Raw genomic sequence first — 5,790 nt, forward strand, 5'->3', positions numbered from 1 at the left:
ATGGTTGGTGGAAAAATTACAACTCAATTTATACTAGTAATGGGAAACACTCAACTCAGTAGTACTGAGAGTCTAAAGGCATGTGACATCAGTTCTAGTCTATGGACTTCTTTCTGCTTTCTGGCACCCTTTACACCTGTGCTGTGTCTATTGGTTTTCCTTCCTAGTGCTTCAAGTGCTTCTTTCATTGTCCCTGGAAAAGTGCTAGAGGAGAGCAGACCTCAGGGCTGTGGGCCCAGTGGGGGTACTCAGTCCTTGAGTGGGCAAGTGATTTAGCTGCAATAGGAACAGAGAAGTCACATCGTTACCTCTTTGTGGGGTAAACTCACAAAGTCTTGGGCTGGTGATGAGGTCAGATCCTTTGGGATGAGAAGGGGCAGTGAAGGGAGTGGAGGGAGCCCTAGCTCACACCTCCTCATACTTCACTGAGACTGTGGCCAAGTGCTCTCAGTAATTATTTGTATTGATACAGCAGCATATTTAGTATTTGTAACTAGTCTGTATATCAATATGTTAGCATATATATAACTGATATACACTCCAGGGCCAGTTACAGAGTTTTCATTTGTCTCCTCTGTGAAACATCTGGGGCTTTTCCAATGCCAGACCCAGCAGGACAACATCCTAACATCAAGTCTAGAACAGATCAGGATGAATTTGCAAGAAAATTATTTCCTAGTGTTCTGTTAATAAAGTTGATGAAGAAAATCATTCTGCATTTCCCTGAGGAAAAAAAACCCCTCCAAATGTGAGAAGTAAGGCTCGACAGCTGATGTTCTGACCTACTCTTGCAGACAGTACAAAGATAATAGGAGGTATTGTGGGAAGCAGGTGCCATGCATCTGATGGATGGACAGGAAAAGGTGCCTACTGGAGCAGATGGCTAACGTTGCTTTACCTCTTCCCCAGATGGTGGAATGAAAATTGTTCCAGTTTGTGCTGGCTGCAAATGTCCCACATAGAGCATTGTTCCCTTCAGGGTCCTTAGAATTTTAACCTAAGTACAAATTTATCCTGTGATTTCATAGACTGGCTTGGAGTGTTTCATGGCTATAGACAGTGTGGTAATTTGTTAGTTTGCAGGTGACTTCTCATTGCTTGGTGTGGCTCCGCAGCCAACAGCTGGGCTAGCAGATTGTTTTGTGGATTTCCTTTCCCAGTGCTGGATCATTCAATACAAAGAGAGATTCTCTGAAAAAACATACAACTTAAGGTAATTGTTAATGTATTTGTGTATTGCAGAGCTAAACGCGAGCAGGAGCTGCAGCATTTAACAAAGCAGAAGGAAGATGAGGCTCTAAAACTGCAAATGCAACTTCAGAGACAGAGGGCCATGAGACTCTTCCATGAACGACAGCTGGCTGTACTGGAAACAATCCATGCCAGTATGATTTATATCAAACTATAGCAGAAGATTCAACTGTCTGAGACTCCTTAGGAACAGTTTCCCCAAATATAATTCCTAATCTTGCATGTCTGTTTGCACTGCAGTCTTACTGTCTCTACTCCTGACCCAATTATCTTAAAGAGAACATGCTATTCCCCCAGGGCTCGATAACTACTGATCAAGATCTGCTGCCTTCAGAATGGTGCAGGAGAAAGGGAGAGATGGTTTTTCTGTGTTACAAAGCTCTGTTGCAGCTACAAGTCTGAGAGACAGAGCCTACAGCTAGCAGGCTGTAGGGGAAGAGGGGTTTTAACTAAGACCACTCCTCTAGTTTGAGGATTAGCAATGTAAATTGCTAAGGGATCCTAACCCACAGTCTTGTAACTGGATTTTTGTTACATTTGTAGGTCAGGTAAATAAATACATGGAGGAAATGGAGGAGAAATCAGCATTAACTATCCAGAGATTCTGGCGAGGGTATAGAGCAAGAAGAATTTTTCATCAACAGAAACAATCTCTTAAGGAGTACAAAGCTGCTGTCATCATTCAGAGAGCAGTAAGTGTATATACTTTGTTCTAGCATTAGATAGGACTGAATGGATTATTGTGATGCCTCAAAAAACTTTGTTGATACTCTTACTGTTAATGTAGCCAGAATTTATTACAAAATTACTCAGAGGATGATAGTCTAGAGCTACAAGTTGCTTAGATGTGTTAAACCTTGCATAGGTTGAAAAGCCTGATACAGTCTTGTAACTAACATGTAACAGCTGCTACTTTGAAATCTAAGGTTGGAATCTCACCACGCTACAGATGTGTCAGTAACTTACTAGGAGTGTTCTTACTACTTAGTATTCACGCTGACCATTGTGTGTTGTCTTTGCAGCATCATAGCTGCACTCAGGCTTGCAGTACTGGAACATTTTTCTTTCTCTAATTGATTATAAACAAATCAAGAAGACAAACTTCCTGTCTCTGATTGTCATATTCTCATCTGTTCATTACAAAGGCTTGTAAATTCTTGGAAAAACGAAGAAGGAGGAGACCTCTCTGTCTTTGGAAAGAACCCAAGGGACTGACTGATGAGCAGAGACTAGCTTTGCAGCAGAAGGTGGATGACTACATCAAATTGCATCCGGTCTGTTTCTTAGTCATTTCATAATTTGCATTAATGATGCAACATAAAATACTGTAGCTTCATAAATTCTGATCAAGATAATCCATGTGAGGTATGGATGTGTTAACCCTGCCTGTTTGACAGCAAGGCACTAGGATATTAAAGATGTTAACCATTAATCTAATAAAAAGCGTCAGAGCAAACTGTAATTGGAAAATTTATATACTTGATGATGGAAAACTTTTGCAGACAGCTGCAGAGGAAGCAAAATTATTGAGTTTACAATTAAGAACATCGTTTGCATTCCTTGTTTAGGCATTATTCTGCCCCCAAAAGATTTAAAATAACCAGCTCCTAATGGAAATAAACTGTTATTTTCCTCCAGGCTTCCCAAATGTCAGAAGAAATGAGTAAAGAATTGCATATGCAGGCTCAGGAAAAGCTGGCACAGTTCCTGTTGAGGAGCAGGCTGGATCAGAGAGCAGCACAGAGGAGAGAGACATTACTGGCTCAGGTCAACACCGATGTGGAGCTGCTAATGAGTATGTGACTGCTGTGATCATGGTTTTGATTACCATTGGATTAAAGCAATTTCGAGAGAAAATTAGAGTGAACAGTGGTAAAGCCTCATTTCAGACCCGAAATATCTTTCTTCCTTTGCCATATGCCTTATCTTGAGATTCAGGCTTTGTTAGAGATTATCCAAGAGTTGCTGCAGGTTAAATTTACACACCTGCTTTTCAAGGAGCATCTTATTCTTCTGCTAAAAGTCTCTCTCTGATATGTTCACAAGAAAAGCAATAGCCCTCTAAAAGGCATTACAGTTTCTAAGCAGGGATTCTCATACAGCCTCTTCCTCTACATTTGTTTTGCTTTGTTGTATTTTCTTGTGTTGTAAGTAAGCTGCTGGTTGAAGCACTCTCATCCCTTCCAGATAAAGAGGGAAATCTGTGAGCTCTGAATTCTGAGTCATATTTTCATTTTCTCTGGTCTGGCTCTATTTGAAATGGAATTCACTATTGTGCTACCTTAATTCTAGACAAATGGACTAGAGTGAAAGACTGAGAATAGCAAACTGCAGCCACCAGAGAGCACCCAAGCTGGGCAGAATTCAGCAAGTCACTGAATTCCATTATTTAGTCTGTCACGTGCTGTGTCACTGCAGCTCATCACTCCCTGAGCAGGCAAATCAGCAACACACTTACCCTATGGTGGCTCCTCCAGGCAGGGAATTTGCAGTGGTGCTGTGCCAGAGCAGTGGAAACACTACTCAGATGTCACCCTGGGCCTGGAGCGCTGATCTGGCGTTAGTGACCAGGAGATCCTCTTAGGTCATACTTCCACAAGAAGTCATTTTGGTGGAGTGCTGGTTTGGGCTGAAGTGGAGTTAACTTTCTTCACAGTGGCTAGTATGGGGCTATGTTTAGGATTTGTGCAGGGCACAGGGTTGATAATGCAGAGATGTATTTGTTATTACTGAGCAGAGCTCACACAGAGCCAAGGCCTTTTCTGCTTCCCATACTGCCACACTGGCAAGGGAGTTGGGGATGCATGGGAGACTGGGAGGAGACACAGCTGGGACAGGTGACCCAAACTGACCAAAGGGATATTCCATACCATAGGACATCATGCTCAGTATTTAAGGTGGCAGGAAGGAGGAGGAAGGGGGAACATCTGGAGTGATGGTGTTTGTCTTCCCAAGGAACCGTTACGCGTGATGGGCCCTGCTCTCCTGGAGATGGCTGAACACTTCCTGCCCGTGGGAAGCAGTGAATGAATTCCTTGTTTTGCTTTGCTTGTGTGTGCAGCTTTTGCTTTCTCTGTTAAACTGTCTTTATCTCAACCCATGAGTTTTTGTAGCTTTTACCCTTCTGATTCTGTCCCCCATCCCATTGGTGGGGGAGTGAGTGAGGCTGCTGGAATTAAACCACAACAGGTGGATGCCATGAATGCACCTGAAAGAAGTAGTACTGCTTTCCCCATCTTTCTTTCTACTCCATTATGTATTTATTTCTTCAGATTAGCCTGTCTTTGGATTACCTCTCCAACCAGATTTATCATGCAGTCATAAAATTGCAGTGCTAGCATGGGGAAAGGAGTGACCTAGGACAGTGGGAAGTGGGAGGGTAGTACTTCTTCTTTTTTTGTTTGAAATACTTATAAAACCACAAAAATTACAGAAAAACTCTTCACATTGTTCTTACAGATGCTCCAGGGTTAGCAGAGACCACAGAAAAAGATCTTGGTGTCTTTAGGAGTCGATCAATCCCTGTAGCTACCAAGGCAAGACAATCTCACAACACTATGCTGAAACACACTCGCTGGCCATGGTGGAAGAAACTTGGAGATGAGTTCGTGGAGGATGATGTAATTCCTGATGATGCCATAAGTGCAGACCTGGAAGCTCTCTTTACTGGGGGAAGGAAATCTTTTTAGGCAACAGGCAGAAGATTTCATATTCAGCTACCTTGGACTATGCACTCACTTGTGTGTGTTTTTAAGGAAGGAAAACTTTTGAAAAAGGCTGAAAAAGACCAGTGTATCTTACTTATATTAGTAAGAATTCCTTCCTGTACATCAACAGTTGGATCCTATTGATTGTGCGATCGCAAATGGGATTTAAATACTGTAGTTGTAAATGAGGATATTTTGTAATTTGTATCACTTTCAAAGTAACTTCATAACCTTTGGCTTTTCGGTTCTTATTCCCACTGGGATGCATAAACAATAAGGCCATGATAAAAGCCTGGGCTTTCATAGCAAAGCATTTCATTGGGTGGTGGTGCTTTGAAATATAGGTGGGTTCAGAGCAAAACAAGACACCAGTAAGAAATCAAGCAAGCATGAGGCAGGCTGGGTGCTTTCTCTGTATTCCTCCCAGGCTGCCTGTCCTTGCTTCCACCTCTGTTAGCTCTCTTTTGTTTGAGTTTGCCCAGGAGCTACTTGTTCATCCACAAAGGCCTCCTGTTATTTTTGTCTGACTTCCTTTTAGCTGGGATGCATTTGCTCCTGAGCTTGGCGGAGGTGATTCTTGAATATTAACCAGCTTTCTGGGGCCTGTCTTCTCTGTATTCCTCCCAGGCTGCCTGTCCTTGCTTCCACCTCTGTTAGCTCTCTTTTGTTTGAGTTTGCCCAGGAGCTACTTGTTCATCCACAAAGGCCTCCTGTTATTTTTGTCTGACTTCCTTTTAGCTGGGATGCATTTGCTCCTGAGCTTGGCGGAGGTGATTCTTGAATATTAACCAGCTTTCTGGGGCCTGTCTTCCCACCAGGGCTTTACTTTATT

The 5,790-nt window shown here is 42.6% G+C and overlaps 1 protein-coding gene across 1 annotated transcript in view; it reads left to right on the forward strand.

Annotated features, from left to right (window-relative positions):
- IQCB1 (IQ motif containing B1) overlaps positions 1 to 4,940 on the forward strand; it is a 19,678-nt gene extending 14,738 nt beyond the window's left edge. Inside the window, exons 9-13 of the mRNA XM_009071696.1 lie at positions 1,243 to 1,385; positions 1,795 to 1,943; positions 2,397 to 2,525; positions 2,890 to 3,046; positions 4,711 to 4,940. Coding sequence (XP_009069944.1) covers positions 1,243 to 1,385; positions 1,795 to 1,943; positions 2,397 to 2,525; positions 2,890 to 3,046; positions 4,711 to 4,940 — 808 coding nt within the window. The remainder of the gene's footprint in view (positions 1 to 1,242; positions 1,386 to 1,794; positions 1,944 to 2,396; positions 2,526 to 2,889; positions 3,047 to 4,710) is intronic.
- The last annotated feature ends 850 nt before the right edge of the window (positions 4,941 to 5,790 follow it).

The sequence above is a fragment of the Acanthisitta chloris genome, unplaced genomic scaffold (genome assembly GCF_000695815.1).
Source record: "Acanthisitta chloris isolate BGI_N310 unplaced genomic scaffold, ASM69581v1 scaffold6903, whole genome shotgun sequence".
Classification (NCBI taxonomy): domain Eukaryota; kingdom Metazoa; phylum Chordata; class Aves; order Passeriformes; family Acanthisittidae; genus Acanthisitta; species Acanthisitta chloris.